This window comes from Mugil cephalus, chromosome 6 (genome assembly GCF_022458985.1).
Source record: "Mugil cephalus isolate CIBA_MC_2020 chromosome 6, CIBA_Mcephalus_1.1, whole genome shotgun sequence".
NCBI classification, from domain to species: Eukaryota; Metazoa; Chordata; class Actinopteri; order Mugiliformes; family Mugilidae; genus Mugil; species Mugil cephalus.
Window position 1 is genome coordinate 18,810,610 of NC_061775.1, and position 27,665 is coordinate 18,838,274.

At 41.4% G+C, this 27,665-nt stretch overlaps 1 protein-coding gene across 2 annotated transcripts in view; it reads right to left on the bottom strand.

Moving 5' to 3' along the window:
- Nucleotides 1-460: 460 nt before the first annotated feature.
- The window catches only part of abca7 (ATP-binding cassette, sub-family A (ABC1), member 7), a 30,234-nt gene continuing 3,029 nt past the window's right edge, over nucleotides 461-27,665 (bottom strand). Inside the window, exons 4-50 of one of the 2 annotated variants that reach the window (XM_047587807.1) lie at nucleotides 27,515-27,656; nucleotides 26,201-26,325; nucleotides 25,092-25,210; nucleotides 24,426-24,623; nucleotides 24,236-24,328; nucleotides 23,845-24,082; nucleotides 23,541-23,680; nucleotides 22,439-22,555; nucleotides 22,140-22,337; nucleotides 21,831-22,036; nucleotides 20,854-21,030; nucleotides 19,688-19,910; nucleotides 19,269-19,490; nucleotides 18,978-19,182; nucleotides 18,609-18,722; nucleotides 17,226-17,397; nucleotides 16,982-17,113; nucleotides 15,791-15,930; nucleotides 15,569-15,706; nucleotides 15,094-15,338; nucleotides 14,793-14,850; nucleotides 14,510-14,712; nucleotides 13,373-13,493; nucleotides 13,241-13,264; nucleotides 12,791-12,933; nucleotides 12,472-12,596; nucleotides 11,744-11,851; nucleotides 11,338-11,530; nucleotides 11,049-11,143; nucleotides 10,861-10,893; nucleotides 10,677-10,782; nucleotides 10,511-10,585; nucleotides 10,217-10,386; nucleotides 9,719-9,896; nucleotides 9,428-9,543; nucleotides 9,141-9,285; nucleotides 8,868-8,991; nucleotides 8,252-8,381; nucleotides 8,035-8,161; nucleotides 7,576-7,638; nucleotides 6,795-6,901; nucleotides 6,564-6,705; nucleotides 6,250-6,384; nucleotides 5,617-5,720; nucleotides 4,943-5,035; nucleotides 3,297-3,546; nucleotides 461-2,506 (exon numbers count right to left, since the gene is read on the bottom strand). In XM_047587807.1, the coding sequence (XP_047443763.1) occupies nucleotides 2,033-2,506; nucleotides 3,297-3,546; nucleotides 4,943-5,035; nucleotides 5,617-5,720; nucleotides 6,250-6,384; nucleotides 6,564-6,705; nucleotides 6,795-6,901; nucleotides 7,576-7,638; nucleotides 8,035-8,161; nucleotides 8,252-8,381; nucleotides 8,868-8,991; nucleotides 9,141-9,285; nucleotides 9,428-9,543; nucleotides 9,719-9,896; nucleotides 10,217-10,386; nucleotides 10,511-10,585; nucleotides 10,677-10,782; nucleotides 10,861-10,893; nucleotides 11,049-11,143; nucleotides 11,338-11,530; nucleotides 11,744-11,851; nucleotides 12,472-12,596; nucleotides 12,791-12,933; nucleotides 13,241-13,264; nucleotides 13,373-13,493; nucleotides 14,510-14,712; nucleotides 14,793-14,850; nucleotides 15,094-15,338; nucleotides 15,569-15,706; nucleotides 15,791-15,930; nucleotides 16,982-17,113; nucleotides 17,226-17,397; nucleotides 18,609-18,722; nucleotides 18,978-19,182; nucleotides 19,269-19,490; nucleotides 19,688-19,910; nucleotides 20,854-21,030; nucleotides 21,831-22,036; nucleotides 22,140-22,337; nucleotides 22,439-22,555; nucleotides 23,541-23,680; nucleotides 23,845-24,082; nucleotides 24,236-24,328; nucleotides 24,426-24,623; nucleotides 25,092-25,210; nucleotides 26,201-26,325; nucleotides 27,515-27,656 (6,986 nt within the window). In that variant the 3' untranslated portion in view covers nucleotides 461-2,032. The remainder of the gene's footprint in view (nucleotides 2,507-3,296; nucleotides 3,547-4,942; nucleotides 5,036-5,616; nucleotides 5,721-6,249; nucleotides 6,385-6,563; nucleotides 6,706-6,794; nucleotides 6,902-7,575; nucleotides 7,639-8,034; nucleotides 8,162-8,251; nucleotides 8,382-8,867; nucleotides 8,992-9,140; nucleotides 9,286-9,427; nucleotides 9,544-9,718; nucleotides 9,897-10,216; nucleotides 10,387-10,510; nucleotides 10,586-10,676; nucleotides 10,783-10,860; nucleotides 10,894-11,048; nucleotides 11,144-11,337; nucleotides 11,531-11,743; nucleotides 11,852-12,471; nucleotides 12,597-12,790; nucleotides 12,934-13,240; nucleotides 13,265-13,372; nucleotides 13,494-14,509; nucleotides 14,713-14,792; nucleotides 14,851-15,093; nucleotides 15,339-15,568; nucleotides 15,707-15,790; nucleotides 15,931-16,981; nucleotides 17,114-17,225; nucleotides 17,398-18,608; nucleotides 18,723-18,977; nucleotides 19,183-19,268; nucleotides 19,491-19,687; nucleotides 19,911-20,853; nucleotides 21,031-21,830; nucleotides 22,037-22,139; nucleotides 22,338-22,438; nucleotides 22,556-23,540; nucleotides 23,681-23,844; nucleotides 24,083-24,235; nucleotides 24,329-24,425; nucleotides 24,624-25,091; nucleotides 25,211-26,200; nucleotides 26,326-27,514; nucleotides 27,657-27,665) is intronic. The other variant, XM_047587808.1, reaches the window with a different exon arrangement.

Consider the following 27,665-nt stretch of genomic DNA (forward strand, 5'->3'; position numbering starts at 1 on the left):
CCAGGAACAGACTGTACAGAAAAGAAAGTACCAAAAAAAAAAAAAGCTTAGGTGTTTTTGCTGTTATACATTCAATCTTGAGTCAAACAGTTAGAGGTGAAAGAAGTATTTCTGATGTGATTCAGTGAAAAACAGAAGTAAAACCCTTGGCACAGTTTGCTCCTGTAACGGCGGGTGGGGTGGTTTAGATCGAAAGGAATAGAATCAGGCCTAAAAATGATGACTGACTGTAAACTACACTGAATTTAAAGGTTTTTCTTTTGTCTTTTAAGCCGACAAGCAGGAACAGAAACATCACCAAGCAGCTGCAGAGTAAACAGACTGATGAGCCTCTTAAAACCACACGTCAACTCATTCATGACTACAGCAACAACAATAGTAAATGAGCTGGAGGCTTTCTTAAAAATGCTTCTGGAAATCAATTATTTTTTTTAAATTTTAAGACAAAACATTCACCACAGACATGTTTTTTTTTCTTTATTCTAGCATATCTGATCAGGACATAACACACTTCTCATAGCAGGTACATTCATGTTCAAGTACAACGACACATCAACTAATACAGACTTTCATTCCAATATGAGACATCCAGCTTCGTTTCGATTATTTGCACATTTCAACACTTTTAACCTTTTTAACATTATCCTTCAGAGATCTTTTTTTTTTCTTCTCAAAGAACACAGTGGAGATGGACATGGAAGAGAACATTTTAAAAACAGTTTGCATTTTGGAGTAAATCCTTCTGATGTTTGTCTCATGCATATACAGTAGTTACTATCGTAACAATCTTAAATGTGTAACAGTGCATTACAGTGCAGTAACAACCCGCTTTGGACATTCAGCAGTCAACTACATCATAGATTTAACAGAAACAAATAAATAAAGAGTTTTATATAAAAACGACAACAAAAAAATCATATATTATTCTTTAAATAAATTGGGAGCATTCTGTGTTATAATTTATAATAAAAATATTAATGCAATAGTCTGATTACAGTAAAAAAAAGTGGATCTGTCTATTAATCGAATAATTGTGTTTGTTTCTTTGATATCTTCATATGAAGGGTCCACCATGTTGCCACAGTATCCCAAAATGCAATGGCTTTAAAGAGCGTCTCTCTAGCTTTATGTAGCCTTGGTAGGTTGTCCTAACATAAACATATATTTAGTTTGCTGCAATCCGCAACCTCACCACTAGATGGCAGTAAATCCAACAGACTGGTGCTTAAAATAAAGTTTCCTCAACTCCCAAGCTTGGATTTCTGAGTCCTACTCGGACGATATCGAAAGGTTAAAAACCGAAATAGAACTTTGTAATTAAAAAAGAGAAAATAAAGAGGCAGCCTCTTTTACTCCTCATTAATACAGGGACACTGTTAGCCAACAACAAATCACAAAAATAATAAAATAAAAAAAAACAAAAAAAAAAATCATTTTGACAGAAGAAAAGAAAACAAATAAGGGATTTGTTAAACATTTTAAATGTCATCCTTAAATAATCAAGAGGTATTCAACAATTAAATAGCAGTATGATAAGAGATACTGACACAACCCATCAAATGCTTTTGTATCTATAAAGAAATTTCAATAACTAACATTTTAACACGTTTAGCTACCGTTTTGAGAGTTTGCAGCATTTTCTTTTTTAAAGTGCAAAATGAAGATGAGATTGTTGGAGGTCTAATGACTGAGCCCTGAGGAACACCACAGCTTTGGGGGAGATAAAAGTGATACACAAAGAAAAGACAGTACAACATTTATCTACCAATATAATGGGATAAAGATACAGATGTGCGAACAGGTGAACAAGGCACCGGAGCCATTACTAGGAAGAACTAGTGGTCCTTTCTTCAGAGCTGCACTCTTTTTCTTTTTTCAGACAGTAACATCTTTTCCACTGTTCACGTCATACCAACAGACTTTAAAGAGCTCAGATGTTGTTGCTGTAAACACTGTGCAGCATTCAGATGAAAAAACTGGAAGTAGTAAAAAGCTTTTGTCTGTCTTTGGTCCACTCGAGCACCAGTCCACCTCACACCGCACTGTCTTTAGATTTGGGACCAACTATAAAGAGTGCAGAGGGATCTTTGCTGGAGCTCTCCACTTCCTGTTTGGACCCGTGAGATTTACTGGATTCTCCCTGCACACCACTGCCGCCACTGTTGTCTGATTCGCTGCTGCCCCTCCGGCTCGTCCGAGGCGTCTCCCCGTCCTCTGGCTGCGGCAATCTACTCAGTGGCACACCGCTGCTTTTCTCTGTTTTTCTGTCAGATTTGACCTTGCCAGCCTTTGCCTTTTTTGGTTTAGCTGCTTTTGGATGGCTGTCAGATGACGTCCCAGGCACTGGTGGAGTTTTGCTAAGCGGAGGAGGTGTGACTGGTGGTGGCGGTTGGATGGTGGGAGGGTTGATTTGGGCGGGCTGGTTTGGTTGTACTGTCCCGTTGCTGATGACCACATCTGTGAGGCAGTCGTCGTCGGTCTGCTCCTTAGCGAAGTTGACGAACACCTGCAAAATCAAAGTCACATTGACTTATTCTTTAATAAACTTCATTAGCTTTTATTAATCTGGTCAGCCGTCAAGCTAATAACGTCCAACTATCCCTAGCATCCCTGTTGTACTTTACATCTTAGCATAAATGCAAATGTTTCCAATCTGAGGTTCGAGTTCAGGAGTTTTGACGAGCTTGATAAGCTGCTTTTTGCAGCAACTTATGTCTGATGTTACCACTTGAACACGAAGCATTTTGTGCTCACGACACTCTGTCTTAATCATGAACCCCATTTGGAGGCGGCATAAGTCCAGTTATCTGAAGTGACACCTTATGTACTTGACGTAATTTGATAGATTTTGACAACTCCTCATAAAATACATTGAAGAAACTAATCAAAACCAATTTTTTTTCAAGCTTTGTCCTCGTAAAACAAGAAATATGTGCCATCTGCTGGTGTCTCTTAATGTTTGGTGTAATTAGTAGTTCATTTACAAAAAAAAATATTTACAAAAACTAGTGTTTATCTCCTGCTACTTCTTAAAAATGGTGACAAAATAAGAAACAGCTTTTCTGACATAGATCAGGACCATGATGCCAGCCTTTCATCAGTTCATCAGGTGCTGGAAAAGGTTTGAATGCTTTTATCCCAGATGCATCATCATCATCATCATCAGAACTTTTAATTAGCTTTATTGGCCAAGGACATGTACACATGTACAAGGAATTTGACTCCGGTCACGTTGCTCAATGGAACAAGACAAAGAAATTAAATAAGTGTAAAAAAAACAGAATCATGATCCTCACCTGGTCCAGCGTGGTCTGTGAAACAGAGAAGTCGCTGATTCCCAGCTCCTCGTGGTTGTTAGCCAGCAGGTCAAAGACGCGAGCCAGGCAGCAGCCTTGTGAGGGCAGCTGGTACTGCAGCACGTTCTGGTGCTGCTCCTTCAGCTCGATGCTGGGAAAGGAGTTCTTGATGTAGGCGCTGACGGGGCACGAATCCGGGTCGGCTTTAGTGTCGGCCAAACGGATGATGATGGTGTATCCGTCACCGAACCTGTTTAAAAAAAAAAAAAAAAAAAAAAAGTGAAGTGCTGTGAAGAGAACTAACTTCAAGATCCAGTTAAATCATAACAGCACACAACACAGAGGTAAAAGGATCATAACTAAAACACATCCAGAAACACTAGATTCAAGTATTCACATTATATCAAAAGCTATACATACTTAAGTTTCTAAGCCCTCATGTGTAAATAGCCCAGCCAGCCCCATCCTTTGACTTCCTTGAAACATTTCTGTCTTATAAATTGTGTAATACATACAATGTAATCATCGCAAGAACCCTACATCAGGATTCTTAAGGTTTTTACAGACATGCCACAGCGTGTGTAAGTTTGTTTTCTCCATATACACTCACTTGCCAGTTCATTAGGTACACTGATAAAAAAGGAGTGTACTCAATGAACTGGCAAGTGAGTAGTTTTAAGTGTACTGAAGTATTTCTATTTTCTTGTTTCTCAGGCATCCTAGGCATCTAATGGGCTTGTTCCATCTGCATTTCAGATATCTATCTATCTATCAAAACGAATGCATCCTAATATGTCCGCCGTGCATTTATTCTTATCTTCATTCAGGGTTATGGTTCAGCATTTGTTTAGAAAAAAAGTGAGAGCTGTTGATTCAACTGTTTGTAGTGTTCTATTATAATACGTTTCTATTATTATTTGTTTTTTTATTATGCATCAGCGCATTTATTCCAAAGGCTCAACACATACTCAACACTAATGAAGCTAAGATTTAGCGCAGGACTTTCATATTACAGCGCATTTGGTTTTACTAGTGCACCCGATGAACTGGCAAGTGAGTGCACTTGTACTAATACACTAGGCAAAGGCATACAAAGTCAATTTAATGTAGCTGCTACTTCTGAGCTCCTTATTATCAGGACTTGATAACAGAACAGGGCCTGGAAAGTATTCCTCCCATATCCACACGTCAGAATCAGAGAGACGTTGACTAATCAGCTGCTTTTCTGTAACGGCGGACTCTCCACAGGAGAAAAAAAGAACAAAGACGGTCCTTCACAGATATCTTCACTTTGAGGTGGCTCCACTTAAGAAATAATAAAGTAGAGCGTGTTTCCAATGTCACATAAAGCCTTTTGTTCATTCGGACAGTGATCCAGCTGAGGACGATGAAATGTTCTCAGGTTTTTTTTCCTGTTAAAAGAAAGTTTTCAGTCCAACTCGAGGTGGAATTGTTAGATTTTTCTCTCTAAAGTACCGTGAAGTTTCGACCTCCCTAGCCTGAGACGATTTATAGTATGTTACAATTTGGCATAGCGAAATTAAATCTGAACTGAAAATCTCTGAACTGAAAGTGTTAAATATTAATTTAAGTGCAGACGGAAGACAAACAGACATTAAAACAGGGAGGAGTGTGCACGTGTTTACCTGTTTTTCAGGTGTTGTACAGATCCGAGACACTGAAACCTGCCGTTCACCATGATGGCCATTCTGGTGCAGAGAGCCTCACACTCCTCCATACTGATCATGCAGACACAGAATAACACAATAACTTTAACATTAGAGAAACTTTTCATTGTAAACATGGGAGTCCTAATGGTTTTCAGGGCTCCTGAAACAACAAGAAGTTATGTCTTCTCCTTGTACAGAGCTTGCTTTAACATCCATCCTGGTAATCTGTTTGCAAGTGGCCAGGTTTTAGTGTTAAACTCTGGTACTGAAATGTGCCTCCACATGCATCCCCAGCCAGCTCTTCAGATCCAATGTAAAATTTGCGCCTTGTATGTAAATAAAGACTGGCTTTATTTAGGACACAGTGAAATACTGTAACAGCCGCTGTCTCTCATAGATTTGTATCAGAACCACGAACAGCCATTTATTGTGTGTATGTCATGACTTGGAGAAATGGTATGTATTTTGGAACAGGCCGTAAGAGAAAGCACATGCATTGAGTAAATTATTTATTTTGTGTGTCTCTGCCCTGATGTTAGTTATTTTATAGAGGTACGCTATCCTTTGATTATGAATCAATTGCTAAAAACTTGCATATGCACCCTTATTTCAACACTGTGCAGTTTAAAGCCGTGACAGTCTGATCCTACCTGTGGGAGGTGAGTACGACAGCTCTTCCCTCTTTGGTGACGCTGAGGATGCAGTTCCACAGAAACCGTTTGGCTCTTGGGTCCATGCCAGTGGTGGGCTCATCCTGACGGCATGAAGGAAACAAAGAACAACATATGAGATATTATTTATGAGTTATTTCTAGGAGGTTCATTGTTTTCTCAGAGTTCAACTGTCTACAGCTTGCCCAGGACGCAGCATCGAAACAAGAGCACATAACGCTGGTGCTTTCCACTCTTCCTTGGCTCCCAGTTAGATTATTTTATTTGTGGCCCCAGAATACCTGTCTGACCTTGTGAAAGTCCACTGTCCCTCCGGAGCCCTAAGGTCAACTGACCAGATGGTCCTAGATGTTCTTCTTTGGCTTGTACCAACAAGAGGGGGTCGAGCTTTGCAGTGGCGACTCCCACTCCCACTGCTTCTGTCTGGTCTGCGAACAGCCTTCCCACTTTTAAAACCTGGTTTAAGACCCACCTTTTTACCCTAGCCTTTGGCTAAGCACATCACCTGTTTTGATCTTTTATATGTGTTTATTTGACTGTTTTGCTTTTATTGTTGTTGATTATTATCATTATGTTAAATAAAAGTTACATTGACACAAGTTTAATCCTCACCAGGAATATAACGGGTGGAGCTCCGATGAGGGCGATGGCCGTGGAGAGTTTCCTCTTGTTGCCTCCGCTGTAGCCTCCAGCCTCCTGCTCTGCATACTGAGTTAGGCCCAGCTTCTTCACCCCCCACTGCGCCACCTACAGAACGACAGAAAGAACAAATCTGCATTTTAAGAAGAAAACGATGAATTTAGATCTCACCCGGTTCTATTTTATTACACTGTAACACAGTACGAGTTAGCTAAACAAAGCAAAATTAAAACTTAATATCTTCCTTCATTAATTTCAGCTAAGGGTCTTGTTTTATGTTAAGTTACCTTGGCGACAGACTCCTCTCGCACCCCCCGCAGGCGGGCGTACAGCTCCAGATGTTCCCGACCAGTCAGCAGGTCACTGATGGCGTCAAACTGCGGACAGTAACCCATCAGCTGGTGGACTCGCTCCATATCTGTCTGCACACTAAGGAACACAGTTAATTTCAGCATTTTTGTGAATACAGAATGTCTAGAGGTTGTAGAGGTCAGAGCAGATGTGGAGAAGTTGTGTACCTGTATTGGTTCAGGTAGGCCTCTCCGTGAGTGATGGGTGTATCTCCAGTCAGCATGCGAAATGTAGAAGTCTTCCCTGCTCCGTTCACCCCGAGAAGACCAAAACACTGAAGACACATGGCAGCGCTTACAAATATATCAATACACATATACACACACACACATATATATATATATATATATATGTTTAAGGCAGATGGAAGCAGCAGGCAGGATGCTGCACAAGTTTATGTGAAGTTCTTTAGATGTGTTTTGCAGCTGGGGCTACTGTGGGTGTGACTGAATTATTAGAAGCAGTGAGTGTAGAAGCAATCTAACAAAACAACTACAGCTGAAGTGTCAGTAATAGATGGCATTAGTGCGCTCTCACACCTTCTCAGGATTCAGGAACAAATGGAAAAAATATTGCTTTTATGTTGCTTTAAACCTTGGATCGGTTCATGTTCACAGGTTAATGGAGACAAAGCAATCGAGACAAAGATGATAGCAAGTCCTCAACTCTGTGTTTTTGCAAAGAGTTTGGTGACTGGTCATAATTTTGCAGAGAAAAATCCCTTCCATAATAATAAAGCGCTGGTAGTGGTGAATTCGTTTTTTTCACACCAGCCCGAAATAACCGACCATAAGGGATAAACGTGGCTGGTTTTCGGAAAAGTGACCGATGAATAGTTTAAAATAATCACTGTCAAACAACAGGAAAGCTGAGGTACAACTACAACTGATATATACAGATTACATACACAGAGTTTAAGAAACATGTGTTCATTATCAATTTACTCACCTCACTTCGGGGAATCCCGAGGCAAAGACGATCTACAGCTGGCTTTCGGCCTGCTTTATAAACCTGAACAACAAAAAAGCGATCATATCTTTTTCAAACAAAATTAATGTATGTGTTCAGTTTCAGATATCTAACACATTCTTGCATAAGTACCGGTTGTGTTATAATCACAAGCAGTTATATAAATAAAAAAAAATTCAAAAGTCACAATGTATAGGAGAAGAAAAGGGAAGCTCTTATTTTGAAGGGACCAAAATCTGATTGTTCCAAATGGAGTATCTGTCTATGAACTTCAGAAGTGTCTTTATGTTGACATTATGTTTTTCAGTTTCAGACAGAAAAATACATCTTACAAATAAGATTTAAATACGTTGTTTGAAAGTCTGAATAACACCAGGGATGCGGACACTAAAATGAACAGTTCCAGTTTCACATTTTCCATTTGTCTGCTGTTTGTACCTTGCTCAGATCAATCATGGTGAGGATGTCTGACCGAGTCTTGTCACTCTTGACCCTCTCTCTCTCCTTGGCTACATCCTGATCCTCTGGACCAAGCGGAGGGATCTCGGGCTCGGACCACCACGGCCTTAACAAAGAGACGCCACCTCTCAGTATTACTTATTTATCTTAAACGATGTATGCAGAGAAGTTCTGGGACGTAGAAAGGATGTTTCACCTGAAGCGAATGAAGAACTTGTACTGCAGGAGTACGGTGAAGATGAAGAAGACGACACCTTCAGCTGCCATCGCGAACAGGTTCTTCCCTACAAAGTCCCACTCGAGAGGATTCAGGGTCTGTTTGGTGCCTGCAGGAGCACACAAAGACATTCGTCACATACATGGATGTGTTTATATTATATATTTACTAGAGACTGACCGATATATCGGTATCTGCGCGTTCATACATATACATATATATATTTCCCGGTATGATTTACAGACCGACACATATGATTTGATTGAATATAACAATATTTTACTTCTTTCTAGTAATGCTGATTTGCTGTGCAGTGGGGAATAATAAGGAAGAAGGAAAAAGTAAAAGAAAAAAAAGTTAAAAAAAAAGAAGGAATGAGGAAAAGGGGGAGAAGATGTTTTGCGCTTGTTCATCCACTGAAAGACAAAAATGAGGCAATGCATTTCTGACTAATCCCAGCTTTTAGCGAGCACAGAGCTACAGTGCAGATCTAACACTGAACCACAACTATTTATGGTGTCCTTGGGTAGGATTTTAAAATACTGAACAGATTCTTAGTCAATAAATGTCTCCACAGAGGCGGATATATAGCTACCTAGTCTCTCGAAGGCGTCTGCCATGGCCTGGTTTTTAGCCATGTCGATAAGTCCTCGTCCCAAGCAGAAATGAGGGAAAATTAAAAACACTTTCTTCAGGATCCTGTTCACCTCGTTCAGATACTGAAAAGACAAATCAACAAATCATTGAGGGGTGATATATATTTACTCGGTGGATTATTCAGATCTGTGCCTCAATCTATGTCTATTTTTTTTTTAATTTAAAGAAATAATTGCATTCTCCTGGTCATTAGAATTAGGTCAATTTGTACCTCATCTACAAACAGCTCCAGGACGAAGGTGGCGATGCTGCCATTGATTCCAATAAAGAGGTTAATGGAGGTCAGGAAAACATAAGCTGTGCTTGGAACGGTGAAAACAAAGGATGCTGGGTACATCAGAGGAGTGATGGACCATCTAGAAAAAAAAAAACATCTTCATTCATCATCATTATTTAGATTATTACAGTTTGTGAGAACCAGAAAGATGAGTGTAAGTTCCCACGCTGACATGAATCCCACTCAAGTGCAACATGCTGGTGAAAATACTTGTAACGTACCCATAGAGAAGGAGGAGCAGGATGAGGGCAGGCAGGTTGGTCTCAGAGACGTACGACTGCTGCTGGAAACAGATGAAGATCAGAACCACTATGGTCGCAGGGACGGTGTAGTTCAACTGTGAAAATGACAAGAAAACAATCAGTTTAATAATGTTATTTTCAAATCTGCATAATCTAAAGTAGATTATTATCTGGAGAACTGGGATAAGTGTCATCTCTTCAACAAACTGTGAAATCTGAAAGTGCAGCAGATACAGAACGGAAAATGTCTCTTCTCTTGTGAACACTGACCATGTCCCAGACGAAGTTGGCCAGCCAGTACAGGATTGGTTTGACCCCGCTGACGAACTGCAGGTGTTTGGCTTTGCTGACTCGCTCCTCGATCAGAAAGAGGACGAAGCTGGCCGGCACAAAGGACATGGCAAAGATCACGCAGATGGAAACCAGAACGTCCACTGAAGTGGTCATCCTGAAAGAAGCAGAGAAAAAAAACTATTATTAGCATGTATAACACATGCAGTATGTTGCAGATCTTATTTATTATTATCTTATTTCTGACATTGATGTGTTTTTTTTTAATCTATCTCCTACAAATCTACTGATTCCATAGCATGTTGGTATAAAACACAGCTTTCAGCCTTTTAAAGTCAGTCCACCTCCTTCTGAGATTCATCAGACTTCAAGGGTCTTGACTGAAATGAATTTGCCCCTTGAGACAAATAGATGTAATTCAACACGAAAACAACAAGAAAATAAATACACGTGAAATCTCCAGAGCAGTGAACTAACAAGGCTATTTCTGTGAGTTGCTCCTTGGTGAGGTTGAGTGGGTGATTGTAGGCCGTGATGCCGTGTCTTCTCCTCTCCGGACCCGGCGGCAGACTCGCTCTCAGCAGGCCGTTGTTCATCACGTTGACAAAAGACACCATGGCATGCCAGCCTTTGTTATTATACCACACCTGAGCACGACAAAGAAAGACAATTATGTCTGCACACTGAATAAAAAAAAAATAATAATAATAATAATCTGCATGTAACCAGAGGGAACATGTCTGGGGGGAATAAACACGTCAGACCATTTACCTTGACGTTGTTTTGACTGTTCATTCCTCCGAGAACATCCGGCAGCCTGTTCAGCAGATGATCCAGAGAACTGTTCTGTGATGAAAGAACAATGAGGGAAAAATATTAAGTTGAAAAGGTAAAGAAGACACTATTGCTATTAAACAACTTTAAAACCTTAATGTACCTGTTGGACTCTGTAACGAGTCCTGATTGCCATGACCGAGTCTTCGAGATGGTGGTTATTAGAGAAAGTCTGGGTGGCGTTGCCTCCGAGGGAGAAGCCTCCATACCTGCAATATAGAAAATAAACTTAAAAAACCAAATACTAAAACCTCAGACCAATCGTTAATTATTGCTGAGCAGTTTACCTGAATTCATTCACCCACTTCTTGGTTTTTAGGCTGTTGATGCAGAAGAAGGAGAGAGAAGATTAATTCGAGTGTATATAAATTATCATATGTAAATTATTTTTTATTGTGTCCAATAATCTACTTCAAACTAAAGAACAAAGATAACACACACCACAACAAGCTTTACTATTGAGTCAATGAAATACCTTTTCTTGAGGATTTGAGAGTAGGTCTTCACCAGGTAATCAGTGATGTTATAGCTCGTCAGATTTTGGAGGATGTCTCCCGTCGACCTCTTAATCTGCCAAAAAACAAAGTGAGACAGCTCTCTGAGACACGGCCCAATGCAGCCCTTGTACTTCAATAAACGAGCACAGCTTTAATGAAAATGTTACAGTGCTTCAGGTTATGGTTCGTCTTTTGATAAATCCACTGCTAATCCTTGATGCAGCAGTGCGATTTTCTCCACTGAATTCTCTGATGTGACGCACTGACCTGCGGAGGCGGCATCCCACCAGCACCTTGCGGGCACTCGGGAAGCATCCGTCTCTGTTCCTCTGTGCTGCACTGACATTCAGGCGAGGGTCTGTCTCTGCTCCAGTTGCCTTTGCTGAACATCTGCCAGGTGGAGTAGGGAATCTGCGGCCTCATGAACAGGCCGCTGCGCTCTCTGTCACACTGAGGACTCCTGCAGGGATAGATACGGTTACATACCAGTGAACTGAAGCGAAGATAGTCTGTCACAATTGAACAGGTTCCTCCAAATAAATAAATATACATTTTCATTTCTATTGATAATAAATATATTTTGTGAAGGACCAAGGAAAAGGTGTAAACATTTTACTTGTAACTAAAGAATCCATATATAAAAGCAGAACGGATGTTGTAACTATTGTCTTACGTGCTGTTGTCCTCGTCCTCTTTCTCCATGCACTTGGTACCAAACCCTGGCTGGTCCAGGAGAGCTTCCAGCAGGTTCTCCATGGCTGTATTACCAGGGGCATCATTGCTGTGAGGATGTCAGCACATGTTATTCAAATCATCACCAAAACCCCTTCTTCCCACCATGTTGCTCTCGTCCTACAGCAACTTCACTGGCTCCCAGTCACACAGAGAACTCAACTCAAAATCCGTCTCTACAGCCTCGCCCCTCCATATCTGTCTAACCTCCTCCACATCGCCGGCTCCAGCACACTCCCTCAGATCCTCCTCCTCCCTCTACCTATACCTCGCTGTGCCCCCCGTTCACCTCAGCACCATGGGGAGCAGAGCTTGCAGCCACTCAGGAACTCTTTACCCTCCGACATCTCTCCCTGATGTCAAAACCAGACTCAAATCCTACCTGTTTAGAGTCGCTTACTCACTCCACCACCCTTAACTCCAACACTGCCCCACTTCTCCCTTCTGCATCTCCACACTTTTATTTTATTTATGTTGTTTTATTAAATGCTGTACTTTGTCTGTTTGTCAGTGCTTGAATGTTGCTTATTGTATGTTTCTTGTATTTGGATGTTTGAATTCTGTTTTATTTTTCTGTCCATTGACGTTTCTATCCATTGTTCCATTTGTCCTTTGTGTAAAGTGTCCTTGGGTGACTTGAAAGGCGCTGAGATGTGCATTAAGTCCTACCTGAAGAAGGTGTACTGTTCTCCATACATCCAGGGCTGCAACTCCAGGGCGGGGTACTTCCCAAATGGTGGAACGATGAGACTGAAGAGCAGGGCGACCAGCACGAACACAGCAGGGAGAACAATCTGGAGCAGAAATCGAGGTTTAGGTGGAAAGAAGATCGACTTGAGGAGATGACAGATATTTCTCTAGCACCATCCAGTGACCTATAGCTCATTTCAAAGGCAGCAAAGACTGTAAGGATTTATTATTAGTCTGATAAATTTAAGTGACAATATGGGGGCCATAAATTTCTGCTGACAGATTACAGCCGTCTAACCTGAGCAAAGAATCCCCTGCGGCTCCTTCGAGCGTAAAGCCAGCGCTTGATGAAAAGAGCTCTCAGCTGCTGCCACGTCAGCCACCAGCCGGTCATCACCCTAACTCGGCCATCTTCACTCAGCGGGTCCGTCTCCTGAGGTTCTGCAGGCAGGATAAGCACAGACTGAAAAACTCTGCTGATAAATAATTAAACAGACATGGATGTGGTGACCTTTGATATGATGGACACTGTTCTCAGATCTGAGCTACTTGACACAACAGCGGACAATTGTCTGTCTATTTGTTTTTATTATTATTTAGCTTTTCACTACCACCAGCTGTCCACACTGAGATTACTGGAGTGTTCAATTCTTCACATTTCCAGGTAGAAACACTGAAGGCATGTAGAATTTAGATTTTAAATTCCTACATTTTAGTACAGAAAATCTAATCTTTCAACCTAATTTACCTTGTTTGTGAAGCCTTTTCCTTCCTGGCAGCATTATGGAAACACACAGTCACAATGGGAGACGGAACAGAAGACTCGCTGTGCGGTTCACAAATCTATGTGTCTTTATAATCTATGTATGCATGAACACACCTGTCTCAGGTTCTTCAACAGGATCTGAACTCTGCCCTGGTGGCTGCTGGTGGTTGGGAGACTCAGCCTGCAGCTCCAGTTCAGCGTCGACCCCAGTTTCATCCGCTACTCGCAGGAAGATCTGTAACAGAACAATCATTAAAAAAATATCCAGGCGCAATTTAAAAGAAAGTGGAAAGGAGGTAAAGGTTCAACTTAATGGAAGGTGCATGAAGGGCTAATAACAGAAAAAAGCAGCTTTAAGGTCAAATAGAGGAATTGTGTTTATGTCCTAACAGCTAAAGCTGCAGACAGCAGGTGGCAGTGAAGGAGAATCCAGAAGCTTTACACAAAGGTTACAAGAGCATGGAGTGAGTGGCTAAATCACACAGAGTAAACTAACCAGGCTCTATAACAGCTATCAGTGCTAATCTAATGCTAAAGTTAAGCCTATTATGAGCACGGCTGCTCCGCAAATATCCAGTCTTCCAGATAAGACCTGGTGACCTGCTATAAATCACACAGGTGGGATGACTAACGCCGCGCGATTATGAAACAGTGATTCTAACAAGCACGCGTACACTTGTACAGACACAAAACTGGGCAAAGTTTGTGGGACAGTGTTACAAGACTAACGTATGCTGGCTGCAAGCACACAAGCAGCAGCTGGATGTTGTTGATATATTTCTATAGCAACTTCTACTAGCGAAGCTTTGCAGCACTTAAAACTGTCGGAAATCCTGCTTCTCTTAAATTTCTACTCCCTTTGTAAATACTAACGTAATATTTTGCTCAACAGGAAGAAGTCAAGTCATATTTGTGTCATCACCATAAGCTGAGATCATTTTGGTATCAAAAATGCAGTGCAGTGCATCATGAGAAACAAGACTTCTGCTTTTGGACATTAGATTAGATTAGTCAAATTCAAACTCAAAAAATAAATAAATAAAAAAATTTAAAAAATTGTAACATGGATCAGGTTTTATAGATTTAAAATCTATAGTTTAGCAAATCCACAGCTGTAACTGTTGACACAAATTGAGGATTAAGCGTCACTTTGTTTCTTCTTGCTGTGAATGTAATAAAACTAAATTATAGCATTTAATTTGTTTCTGATCCACATGTATAATAAAGGCTGGTAGTTTTTATCTCACTGACCTCCTCCAGTGTGCTGTCTGAGAGGCCGTAGCTGCTGACGCCCACCTCGGGCAGCCTGCGATCCAGTTCAGACAGGAAGATGGCGAGGCTGCTGTCCTTGGCGGCCGTCTGAGGCAGGTTGATGACTGCTTCGCGTCTCGAGTCCTCCACCAGCCTCGCCCCTGGGATGTGGTGCTGCACCAGGGAGAGCAAAGCCGCCATGTCTGCCGGGGAGATGATGAGCAGTTGGATGTTACACTGGTTTATTTAGAAACAACGTGGAAACCAGTGGTCAAATACTCACATGAGCTGCTGTCCTCACTTCCCAGGCCAGTGTCTTCACTCAGGGACGACTCACTGTCCTGAAAAGGGACGAATAACAAAGCCAAGATGTCAATCGGCAACTGTCCTCCCTGTGCTAATTTTTGTGCAAATTTAGAGTTTTAACTTTAAAGTAAATACTTTATTTTTGTGTCACTGTTATGCTTTTGAGAAAAGGCAGAGGAACACGCTGAATATCTAAACAACAATTCAACTGATGCTTTATCAATATTTAAAGCAAATGAAACCAGTTCTAGGCGCTTATATCTGTGACAAAAGCCGACCTTGACTAGAGGGGGCAGCTTGTTGGTGCTGATGCTGGTACTGGTGCAGATGCTGGAACTACTGGGAGTGCTTGTTTCCATTCCTTCCCTCTTCACCACAGTGAGGTAGTAACCAGACCCCAGGCGGGACTTCAGGAAGAGCGGTGAGCCGCAGCAGCGCAGTTTCCCCTGAGAGATGATGGCGATCCGGTCTCCTAACAGCTCCGCCTCATCCATGTAGTGAGTGGACAGGATGATGGTTCGGTCTGATGGAAAAAAACATGCACGTTGAGTGTGTCTTTTACCTGCCATTTGTACATTTATGTCTTATGTCTTATGCTAGTCAGTTCTCATGTGTAGGTGCGAGCCTTTTCTTTCAGTCTCCAAATACAAAGTAACATCTCTGAAATACAAAGGGTTTTACATTAATGTGGATCAGGACATGTTGTATGTTTACAGGTCATTTAAATTCAAGGTAACAAGCCCTTTGAAGCACCTTTTCGGTATTTTAGCAGCAGGTCCCATATCCCTCTGCGGGAGTAGGGGTCGACACCAGCGGTGGGCTCGTCCAGGACAACCACCTTTGAGCCGCCGACAAATGCTATTGCCACAGACAACTTCCTCTGCATGCCACCTGAAAGACAGACAAGAGGCAGTTTTGAAACGAACCTTCACATGCACCAAGTTTTACACAGTCAATTTAAACTGGTGACTCTACCAGAGAGATTCTTGGTCTGTTCATGTCGTTTGTGCAGGAGGCCGACGTCTTCGAGCAAAATGTCCAGCTCAGCCTTCACCTCATCTTCAGACAAGCCCTTCAAGCAGCCGTAAAACCACACGTGCTCCTCCACTGTTAGACTGAGAGAGCGAAAATACGAAAAAAAAAAAACGTTTAATACGAATGTATTTATTTAAACACACCGGCTCTTCATCCTTTGCCAACATGAATCACTGGAGGAAGGAGTAAGACAGGTAATGAGATAAGTTCCTGAGAAGACATTGTGCTTGGAGTTCTGTCCACATACTTTAGTTAGTGGCTGATCAGAAAAGAGAATCTTGTTCCTCAAGATTTCTCCAAATGAGTTTGAAACTCACGGTAACTTCCTTCTACCTACTCAAGCGTAAAGTCCTGAATTATGGCGAATTGCTGCAATGTTGGTTCTTGCAGTACTCCTTTTTAAATCTAGATCTCTGTGAAGGACGTCTGAGGTTCTGTTAAAATGACTGGGTTCTTCGTCACCACAGTTTTAAGCTGGAGGTCTACTGATAGTTGCTTTATTTTTGTCTCGACATGCAGTGTGAATTGTGATATCTTTATATTGAATGCATGTTTGCGTTTATGAACTATCAATGCAATCGATTTTTTTAGACATACCTTGAAAATGATTCAAGCAAACAGGGTGAACCTGTGTTCTCTCTCCCAATGCTTGCGTTTAATTTCATTCCCTCATGCGTCTCGTCTTTGTTTTATCTCTCAGTGCATGTGCAATTCAATGAATTCCTTCTCTGCAATCAGCCTGCCTACCTGACGCCTATTCACTCATCAAAGCTCATTTGTACCAACGTAGGTCGTGTCTGCCTGTGCGGTAACTTTCTGAACTCGACTGTCAAGCTTTTGTCTTCCTCTCCAGGTGCTGTGTTTTGTAACTTGTCTATTTGTGTGTTCTAAGATCATCACCAGTCACCACTACTGCCAGTCCTTCAGCCCAGTTAAGCACCAGTTTACTCTCTTCCATCCTGTCACAACCAACCACTGTCAACTGTCACACTTGGTTTCATCGTAACCTGCCAATATTAAAATAAATATAACTTTTAACCTCAAAAATCTGGATCCGTGTCTTTGTTCTTCACAATAACACAATAAAGCGTGCAATGACTTTGAATATAGGAATCGTTTGACGAGCCTTACATGTCAAACAGGACATTGTGCTGCGGACAAACTCCCAGAGTCCTTCTAATGCTGTCCATGTTGTAGCGGATGTCCATCCCCTTGATGTACACGGTTCCAGAGGTGGGCGGGAACAGGCCAGTCAAGACAGATCTGACAATCATAAGAGAAATAAAAAAAAACTCATCCAATCTGACAGCATGAAAGTGTTACACTATGTAACATAGAACTCATCAATGACCCTCTTTTAAGGTGGAGATCTTACATGGTGGTGGTTTTGCCGGCTCCGTTGTGGCCGAGGAAGGAGGTGATCTGTCCCTCGTAGAACTTCAGGTTCAGGTGGTTGACGGCCAGCTTTCCTCCATTTTTGTAGATTTTCACCAGATTTCTGATGCTCACGCCAAGGATCAAATTACTGGGTTCTGGTTCAATGTGATCTAATGACAGACAGAAACAGATATTTTATTTATTTCTATTAATATACTGGGACTAAACGATGGATGGATACTTGAAAATGATCATTAGATAACAACCAACTGCAATTGTTTTGGAATCCAAGACACAACTATCGCCAGAGCAACATGAAGTCTTGACAGGTGTAAAGAAATTAAACTTCATTCAAATTGTTTTATTAAACTTTTTAATTACTAAATTTACAGTCACTACTTTGCTGCCAGTGATCTGAAGTTAATGGTCTAAAGTAGAGGGGCCAAAAATTCTTCTCAGTGTAAAATATGGATATATATATAGCATGCATGTGCAAAATAAAATCACTAAACAATTTTGAAAAATGAATAACACTGGTTATTGTATAATACGGAAGAAGATTAGAGATTAGAGAAAAAAAAGTAGTTATTATTTTTTTTTTTCCTGAAGTCAGAATTCATTGGCTCCAACTATGTATTTTTTTTTTTTTTTTTTTTTTTTTTAAGTGCCCCTAATCCTCTTCCATAATGTTTCACATTTATGTTCAAAAACTACTGAACATCCATCTGGCTTCTTTAAATAAGAAAAATAATTGAAGTACTCTGAAATATGTGAAGACAGACATGAATGAACAATGAACAAAGTAACGTGGGACATTAATCCATTAATGTCCCATTAATGATACGACATACACTGCGGTGGAATCGACCTCAGTAAAAAGATATGTTGTTGAATTTTTGTTTTTTTGTTTGTCTGTGTGCCACTGCCTAACACGCTCCATCTGCTGGTCTTCTTCACCTCACAGGATTTGAGCTGGCAGGAGCTCAACGGCACATGACTGTATCACTATGTTAATATTTGGTCAGGAGTGGAAGTGCACTAATAGAGAATAATCAATGGGAGCAAGAGCAGTGAGTGCAGATTTCGAGCTTTCGAGAAGTTTGGGGCGCGGGCCCCAAATTGTGCAGCCAGAGTCTGAAGAAGATGAAAGTGCCACCCAGTGGCCACTATAGGACGTGAGTAAATCACACAGACTCCAGTGTTAGAAAGTCCAACTTCCATTCGATAGTCAACCAATAGTACAGGAGCTGAATTTCTATTTAACTTGTATTGATTGATTGGCTTAAAGTCATGCATTATTAAAGGACACGTATTAACAAAATACTTTTTTCTAAAGAGGAGAAAGACAAACAAGGTCCTGAGGAGCAGCAGTGTTTTGTACCTTCATTCTGCTCTGGGGGTGCAGGCGGGATCGGCATTCCTGCCTCAAGAGGAGCTCCACCCCAGTAGTTGATCTGAAAGATGAAGTACCAGGGTTTGGGTATCCCATACTCACCTAGGGATAAAAAAAAAAAAAAAACACAGACATAAGCAGACTTCAAACAAGAGGAAATGATCCGCAAGAACGAAAGAACCGGTTTAACTGGTTTCCACGGTGGAGGTGTTTTTCACAAGAAGATGAAATCTGCTGCCAGCGATGACAGAAATGATTTGGTGAAATGCAGTGCCAAAACTACAGCTGAACGAACTTCACCTTTAATCGTGCGACAATTATAAAGTATGGACAAAAAACAAAAAACATGTTTCATACCAGGAAACACTGCTTCGATGTACCAGGCTGCGATGCCGTAGATGAAGGCGTCCACATAGAGCATGGTTATGGACACAGTGAAGCTGTACGTGTCTCCTTGCACCGGGCTGGACTGCAGGTTGTACCACTGGATGCCCACGCCTTGCTCCTCATACTGGGAGAAATACTCACAGCCAAAGCCAAAAGCCACAGGAGACAGGAAACTCTGAGAGAAACAAACATAATGTGCCGGCTAAATATTTTACAGACTTATTTTAACATTTCAGCCGAACCCATATTCTTTTTACTCACAGCTAAGACTCGGTGTGTGGTGTTGAGGTGGTCTCTCCAGGCGACGCAGAGCACGTAGGGCAGGTAGAGGCTGAAGTAGATGAGCCCCCCACAGGCAGCGGCCAGGTTGGCCTTGGAGAAGAAAGTGCTGATGAGGAAACACTGTATGATTGTGGCGGTGGCAAAGGCAGTGAGGAAAAAGAAGATGACGGTCGGGTTGCTGTATGGCAAGATGTCGCCCCACTGGAAAAAATAAAGAGGAGAGGAGGAACATCAGTAGAAGGTCTAAATACATCTTAACACATACATATTTTCAGTTTTATATTCCATGACTTGTAAAAACAGACACTGATTTTCTAATTTTCCGGTTCATGCCCACTGTGTCGCTGTCTAGCGTTTGCCCTGGTGTATGCTTTGTGCAGAGCACGTGACCATCTTGCCTTGAGCAGAGCGATAAGAAGCCCCGCAGAGACCAGGAAAGGAACGATGCTGCTGATGAACCAGCTGAGCCACAGCGTTCCCGTTCCCAGACCCATGATCCTCATGGTTTCCTTCAGCCTCGCCTCCTTCTCGTACACCACGCCTTTGATGATCATGGCCACCGAGTAGATCCAGGCCAGCGTCATGAAGAGGGGCAGAGAGCGGTTCAGCACTCGAAGGAAACTGTTGGAAAGGTGGACAGAAGTGGAATCAATTTGTCAATTGCACATATTGATTTGGTTTTTGTTAATTACATAGAAGCTGATATTGTTATAATACTGGAGTTGTTTAGGTTGTGTTTTTACTTCAGTTTGCTTTTCAGATGTAATAGTAGCTGTGCTTGTACTTGAGGCCTTTAATGGACACTTAAGAGAGACTAAATACCTTTAATAATAAACATAACCTGCTTTTATGAAAGTGCTGTGACAACCACAGTACCTTAATTAAACCATATTTTAGAGTAGTTTAGAGTTATTGGGCCAATAACTCCACCATTAATTAGTCTCTATGCCAACTTGCAATCACGCCTGACTGCATTAGATAATTAGCTGCTCATTAACGGTGGGCCTTACTGGTTTAGTTTTGTTTACAAATAATTTAAAATACAATTGCACTTCATAATTTGCAGTAGGATATGATCTTGTAAAAAAAAAAAAGAAGCTATCCGTAGCTTAAAAACAGGGGTACAGGAACACCAAGACAACGATACAATAAATTATGAAAAACAACACCTATTTCTACCTAAATTCTAACAAACCGTAATTCCATAAATACAGACAGTCTAGAATTTAAACACAATAGCAACACATCAGGTACAGATACGTGAGGCAAAATACCTTGAATCAAACTCTGATCACACATATTTAGATTATATATTTTTGGTTTAATTCCTTTTTAAAATTGGCAGGGATGGAGACTCTTTTATCTTGCAGTCAACCTCATTCCAAGTCTGTGGACCTTTAACAGTCACAGTAAGACTTCATACAGTCTCTGTTTCTGTTACTTTCCCTTTAGAAGTTGTTTTCCCCTAGCATTATATTCATGAGTGCATAAAGGAATTGTAATCTGGTTTGTTCTCTGTGTGAAGTTTACAACAACCTTCATTTATTAGTGCAGAGTCACTCACACATCATCCACGTAACAGGGGTAGGGCATCTGCTGGATGTAGATGCCGGTGCTCTGTTGGACTCCGGTGAGCACGCGGCTCACAGCTCTTTCCACCAGGTCCTGAACGTAGACGAAGCCGCCCCAAATGTAGCGCATGTCACTGAACGGGTCAGCAGCTGGACCAGGGTCCCAGAACCTGAAGGAGAAAAAAACAGACACATAACAAATTTAAACACAGATCCAATTTTGCAACTGAATAATTTCTGTTTATAATCAAATATTTTTATAATCTGTCTATTGTTTATTCTATTATATTTTTTCTATCTTATTATTTATGTTTTACACAGTCCACTCTTTATTCTTGTTACTTTTCAGCCCCTACGTATGCCGTTGCAAAGTGCAATTTCCCCATTGTGGGACAAATAAAGGGTTTCTATTCTATTCTAATTTTGGGTGTCATCCTTTCTGGATAATCTGGATAAAAAAGACTGGTTTGAGTCTTAGTGTAGTTTATCAAATCACCCCAAACTGTTTTTTTTTTCTCAAGGAAAAGTTAAACAAGGAACAGTCTGTCCACGAAAAAGCATATTCATATAAAATAAAAAGTCATCTTTAACCCTTTAAGACCTAAACATCCGTCTACGCATATAAAAATCTTTTTGAATTACCATAACTCTCTGATGGACAAAATTCAAAGTGTGGCTGAACACTAGAAAGTTGTGCTTTCTGGAAGAGAGAGTTGTTTGGAGGAATTTGTTGGTAAAAACGATGTTAGTTATACCCTTGAGACGTCACGAAGGTCTTCCAGACAAAAGCACAACTTCTCTGAGTTCAGTCCAACTCCATAGCGCAAACCATTGTGAGTTACGGTAATTCAAATACCACGTGCTTTCATGGATCGCCCACGATAAGTTCGGTTCTACAGGGTTAAATTTCAATGGAAATAATTAGAACTCTATTTATAACTAAGCCAGATTTCTGGGTAATCATCAGTACTTGTCCTTGAGCTTGTTGGTTCGAGTCACGTCATCGACGTCCATTCGAATCTTGTAGGTGACGTGTGGCGGCAGCTTAGGGGAGGAGACGTTAGGCAGCAGGAAAACCACACCTGCCCAGAATTCCCTTTTCTCCAGTAGCTCCAGTGCTCTGGTAACCAGCTGTCCCTCAGTCTTCAGCCCCTCTAGTTTGTTCAGCGAGAAACACTGCAAGAGAGGAAGAAAGTTGGAATTCAAACTATAACTTATAAGCACAAGTTGGGTTAAATATTCACAATTCAGTTCATTCGTATAAACTTAGGAAGAGAACCTCAGTGACTTGTGCGAGAGTGGTGATGGTGCGGTTGACATCCTTGTAGACATCCAGCCAGTTAGGTGGTGCTCCAGGCCTCTTCGGGATGTTGGGCGGGGGAGTAGACAGGAAGCGTGCGATCCGCGACGCCGTCCACGACGTGTCCTCCAAACGCAGGTTCACCAGCACAGCTATCTCCGGGCGCCGCAGCAAATCCTGTTTCACAAACACACGGCTGTACTGTAAATGAACGAAAGCTTTTCCAGCGTCAAATCACTCCTCGTGCAGAGAATGAGAGAGCAGTCGGTGAGTCAGACCCGCAGCAGCTGAACCTCCACGCTGGTCTCCATGTAGTTCTTGAATCGCGGTCCGACCTCGGTCCAGGCGTCATTCAGCTCCCGGAGAATCTGCAGGTCTTCAAAAGTCCTGTTGACCTTAAGCAGAGAAAATCCAAAGTCAGCTTAAATGTGCTGAACTTTTAAATATTTTAGCTTATTCATTTTGAACATTCAAAAGAAAAGAAATGCATCAAAAGCATATGCAACTGAAAAAAAAATACTTCCAATTAATAACTTAAATTAGTGGTAATATTCAAAAAAGCGTGGGGGGAAGCAACATTCTTATCTGGCCTCACCCCTTGTCACACTTGTACATATTGTTATATATATATTTCCTATATTTTTTACATTCTCTAACTTATTCTGATTGCACTTTGTTCTAAACACTGGTACACTTCGGGTTGGAGCTGCTGTAACGAAAAGTAATTTCCCCCTGGGATCAATAAAGTAATTCTGATTCTAATTCTGATTCTGAAAAGTTTATAACCCCCCTCTCTGTCCATGAACATGTCTTGTATATTGTTAGGAAAGAGATAATTTCTTACTTTTAACATGATATGTGCTTCTGAATTCCACCAAATTCCTAAATTTAAGTGTCTGTGACTTTAAAAACTGTTTGTTGGTGTGTTCCTGGTTATTTATGCTCCTGGTGGCTCTTTTTTGCAGTGCGCATATTGTTTGTAGATTGCTTTTGTAAGTGTTTCCCCAGAAACGCAGTAATTTAAATATGGCATAAATACAGTATAATCTACAAAAAAAACGTTCAGTTTTAAAACAAGTGGCTCTCGGTGCAAGGAAGTTAAGTCATTTATCAGGGAAAACCACATTAAAGAACGAGGAAACAAGTTGCCTCCTGTTACACTGACACCCAGCATAAACATTTCAGCTATGCTGTTTCACACTGCGAACTATCAACTCCGATCAAAAAATGTGAGGCATAAACCAGTTAAAAGGCAGAATAAGACATGTTATCCACTTTAGCAGATTGCTCGGAGATAACCTCGGGACTATTGTTATTGAAGCATATAAAGTTAGCATCCTGGTTTGATAACAAGCGAGTCTGTGTCCGAGCTTGTTGTACCTCTTTCATGACTTGTCGCACGGCGGGAGTGTCTGGCGTGTACAGCAGTTTCCCAATGAAAAGAGGTTTGATTCCTCGCCACACAATGCGAGACAGAGGGTTGGACTCAAGACCCCGGATTAAATTTTTACAAAATGGAGCTGCAAAAAAACAAACAAAAAAGGAAAAGAGAAGAGTATTTGTCAGGTTTTGTTTCTAAAAGTTACATTTTTAAGTCAAATTTTTGTTTGAGTTGGACATGTCAGCGAAACTACCTCCACCCTTCTTTTCAAAACTAATCACGCACAAGCTCTGATCCACTCACTCGTGTTGTTGTCACCGTCCAGGTCCAAGTCCTCAGTGCCATTTTTGCCCAGGAAAGACTTGATGTCATTGTCTTCGTACCAGTTGAGCGACGGGATGCGCTCGCCGTCGATCTCGTTGTGACCGCACATGACTCTTGTGAAAGCTCTGAAGCTTTCTCTGGGCACCGCCGTGAGGTTTTCTGGAGACAGAAGACGAAGGGCCGTGCTCATCTCTGTAAAACTGGAGAGGGAGGAGAACTGAAGGAAGAAAAGAAAAGAGGTTTGGAGGAAGAGCGAGCACACGCAGCAGGGGAGAAATGGAAACAGGCGGAGAAGAAGCGTTGCAGTTAATAATGTTGGAGTCTACTTATAAAAAAGTGCAAATGTTGAGTCGCAGTCACGTGTTCTCACATCGTCCATGAAGAGAGTGAGCTCCTTGGAAATCGTAGTGACGGCCTGACTGATCACCATGAGGTCTCCGGCGTTGACCATCAGACGATCTCTCTGAAAAGAAAAAAACGGTTTAATTGAAGGTTCTTACCGAAGCTCATCAGATACAGATGCAACTGGACGTCAGAGCTGTGCTGAACTGAGACCCTACCGTTAAAATCTTGGTCAAGTCGAGCTGAGACATGAAAAGGGTCTCGGCCTCCTGCAGGACGTCATCTGGAAGGCCACACAGCTGATTCTTAAGGTCATTCACGGCGGCTTCTCCTCCGTCCATCGTCAACAACTGCGACAGCATGGTCGCGTTGCACACCAACTCCCTGAGCTGCACCTGTCCTTCGGTCAGTGAAGCCTGGAATCGGTGCCACACATTTAGTTTTAACAAAAAAAATAAATCAGAGAGAACAAATTCGGGCTTCTGACCCAACATGAACATTTTAGGAGTGCTTTAAATTACTTTACTACTATAAAAGGCTGAGTGAAGTGACAGCTCAGAAACGTTCACTATACAACACCTTGAGGACTTATTGGTGACATAAAGTGGTTGATGAAAACTTCCCTTTCCGCTTCTTATTATAATGATTTCCATTTCTTTCTTAATTTTTCTGAATTCAAAATAATAATGGATATTTTTTCCATTCATTGCAATAAATTAATTCCACTTTTTTAGATTTCAATTGAGAACAACATTGCTTTTGCAACTGAGGAGACCTGTGTCAGAACAGACCTCAAATTCTTGGGGTTTAAGTGGATCATAATTACACGAGGAGACATTGTAGATATTAAGTTCAATGAACAATGATTAAAGCTGGAACCTGACCTGAAAAGTAAGACGAGCGTTGAGCAGCTCGTTCATAGTCACAGGCGACACGCTGCCATTGGTCAGGAGGAAGGTGGAGAACGTCTCATTGGCTTTCAGACATTCTTTAACACGGAGATCTGAAAGAGGAACAGGGAATGAGTAGAGTCCGGTTTAACGAATAAAAACTACAACAAATGATTTAACATAAAAACTGTCCGTTTACAAGTTAGTTTGTGCTTGCACTGACTTTATGCTTGAATGTTACAACATGCAGTTAATCTGTTGTATTTTTTACATTAAATACAAGTACAATGATGCAGACGTGATGAGGCGTACTGATCTCTACAGGCAGAAATAGGTTCAATTAATTGCCAAGTGTCACTACATGACACTGACTTTGGCACGTTTGACTCGACTGAACACAAGATTGGTCAGGGAAACTATTCATACAAACCAAAGGTAACTAAAACAATAAAACCTGTTAAGCAAGAAAGCCATTCTCTTTTACTATGCAAGTCATGGCTTCCTCCAACACTAAAGTGTATCTGTAGATCAGGAATTTGAGCACCAGAGGATATTAGCATGGGGTTTGATGCAGAAAAAAACGGCTGCACACAGACAATCTGCCACCATTCATGCCTTTGTTTGTCAGGGGCAGTCGTGTAACTCAATATGTCTGCAACAGGGAGAAGTTTAACAGACGAGGCTTTCACATCAGGAGTAACACACATTCAGCTGGACACTCCTGTCCATTTAGTAATTTATACGCATCAGCTGCTGCCTTATGGTGTAAGTGTGGAAACAGCACTAGATTAAAAAATATCTGTATAAAATTCTCTGTGTTGCGTTGTCTGATTCAAACGTTGTTGTAAGCTTGACTTCCTGTCCTCCACCACAGAGTGACCTCGTTTAAACCTCACTACAACGTCTCTGACAAGCACCAGTGCCGTATTCTGTTTCAGCATATACATAATTTATCATTTTTCGTGGGAAGCAAAACCAAAAGTCTTTTATACGCTACACATCGGCTCATATCTATTTTGTGTTTGTGTCGCGCACAACGATGACCAGACTCATCATTCACAACCTAAAGTCAGAGCAGAGAATATTCAAACATGCTGCCGTACTTGGCCAAGGTCCACGGTTTTCTCCCAACTTCTGGATGCCCTCCATCAGCTCCCGAAATCCAGAGAAGCTCCGGTTTCTGTTGTTGGACAGAACCGACTGAACGTCCACGAGAAGACGAGAGAGTCTGGAAAGAAAAGGAAAATGAGAGGATTTGATAAATTTCAAGTTCACTTTCAAATTTCACTCACAAACTGACATGAAATTTCAATTTAAAGTAAACAAACTTAAGGGGCCCTGGTTCGTAGATTTTTTAACCTTTAGACAAAACCATGCTAGCCACTTTCTCTGTCTCTATGCTAAGCTAAGCTGCTAACAGATATAACAGCGATACTGATCTTCAGATTTCTCTCTTGGCAAGTTTATATTTCCCCAATACATTAGACTATTTTGTGAAGTTACGCTCATGTAAAGTCATGAATCCCTACTGCTACTAGGTTAGAATATGATGTAGCATCATTTGTGGTGTTTCTGCTAAACAACTTCCAACACAAAAACTATGCTATCTTGCTCAAAGGCAGAGTTTTACTTTTTCTAGACTTTAAAGTAGCTGCCAAAATAGTTCTTGAGTGTTTCTTTGGCTAAGCAGGGTGGGGCGTAATGATCTAAATAGCAACAGTATCGATACCGATGCCAGTATCAGCATCGAATCGATACTAGCGTGATGAGATCGACACTTTTGTCGCAGTTTCTCTTCTACACGTCCAGCAAATTAATCCTAACAGAGTTCATGCAGGCGCAGCTTCTCTCATAGTCTGTGTGCGACAGGAGCTTCTCCATCCCCACCTGCAGCAAAAGGTGGGATATGGACAGAGTTTGACTTTCAAATCCTGGCATTACAGCAGCATCGCACAGCTGGACCTGATGCTGTTACTGAAATGTGTTGGTACTCAGAAGAGAAGACGGTAACACAGGATGCAGAGCCACTTCTTTGGTGGAAAATGAATGAGCCAACATTTCCCTCTCTGAGCATTTTTTATATTTATTATTATGTTGCTGCTTTTGTTTACTTATTTTGCTCAACCGACTTTGTTACTGACTTTAGTTTCCATTGTTATATTGGGGCCAACGTGCCGCATGCTTGACACCTGTGCTGTAAATCTTCAATATCACAGATTTGTATTTTGCTCCACAGCTTCGTGATTTAATGATCACGATTATAACGTCAAGAGTCAGTGGTGACAGGGTGATATTTGATCATATACACTTTTAAGTCAAAAATATGCTCTTAGTAACAGTTTGAGAATTAGTATTGCTCCCTGTATTAAATGCTTATGCTGTGAACTCTCCAGACAGCTGACCATGTCTCTACTTACATGGAGTTGTCAAAGTTGCCAGCTTGTCCTGGCGTCTCCCCCGGTGTCGGTGTGTGGAAGCAGGGGTTGTTGATGTTGCAGATAATGCCCTGAATCCAGGGCAAGGTACCTGCCGACGGCAAGGCCTTGTTTGGAAAGTGACCTACAAGGA